Source organism: Micromys minutus (genome assembly GCF_963924665.1).
Source record: "Micromys minutus genome assembly, chromosome: 32".
Taxonomy (NCBI): Eukaryota; Metazoa; Chordata; class Mammalia; order Rodentia; family Muridae; genus Micromys; species Micromys minutus.
In genome coordinates, this window is record NC_137967.1 from 6,171,301 (window position 1) to 6,171,886 (window position 586).

At 51.4% G+C, this 586-nt stretch overlaps 1 protein-coding gene across 1 annotated transcript in view; it reads left to right on the top strand.

The window, feature by feature from the left end:
- Positions 1-423: 423 nt before the first annotated feature.
- The window catches only part of LOC308414028 (sialic acid-binding Ig-like lectin 12), a gene marked incomplete at both ends in the record, with an annotated part of 9,659 nt that continues 9,496 nt past the window's right edge, over positions 424-586 (top strand). Inside the window, one exon of the mRNA XM_080909191.1 lies at positions 424-463. Within this exon, the coding sequence (XP_080765317.1) occupies positions 424-463 (40 nt within the window). The remainder of the gene's footprint in view (positions 464-586) is intronic.

Genomic DNA, 586 nt, shown 5'->3' on the forward strand with positions numbered 1-586 from the left:
CACTTCACACAACAACCATGCCTGATCCCCCAACAATCTTAAACCTCATCACAAACTTTGAGACCGCCTTGTGGGCTAGAGGGAATCCAAGGCCCCAGATCTTGAAGGAGGAAGAAGACAGACAAGATGGTTAGAGAAAAGAGGGCAGATACGTTAGGCTTTCGGGGAGTCCTGGGGAAGATGGCTGTCCTCAGAGCTCCCTGTATCTGTTGTCAAGAGGAGCCCAGCTCACAAGATGAAGCGATCTTACATGTGATTGAGGGGACAAAGGGCTCCATTAAGTAACAATGTCATTTCTTCACCCACCCATGCCCGCCTCCTTGGCCATCCTTGTTCTCACCCATCCCAACTCATACCCCACAGGACATTCTGTCTGTGGTCAGAGAGCAGCAGGAGCCGTCCTTGTTTTCTCTTGTCCCTGAGATGCTGTGGGGGCTCATGTCCCTTCTTCTGCTGTATTTGGGTAAGTAACACACACCGCGAGACCGTCGCCCAGGGCAGTGGGAAGGGAAGGCGAAGGAATAATAGTTTGCTATAAGCTATAGCTAAGTTACAGTCCGCGCTGTTATGACAGAGGACCACGTGG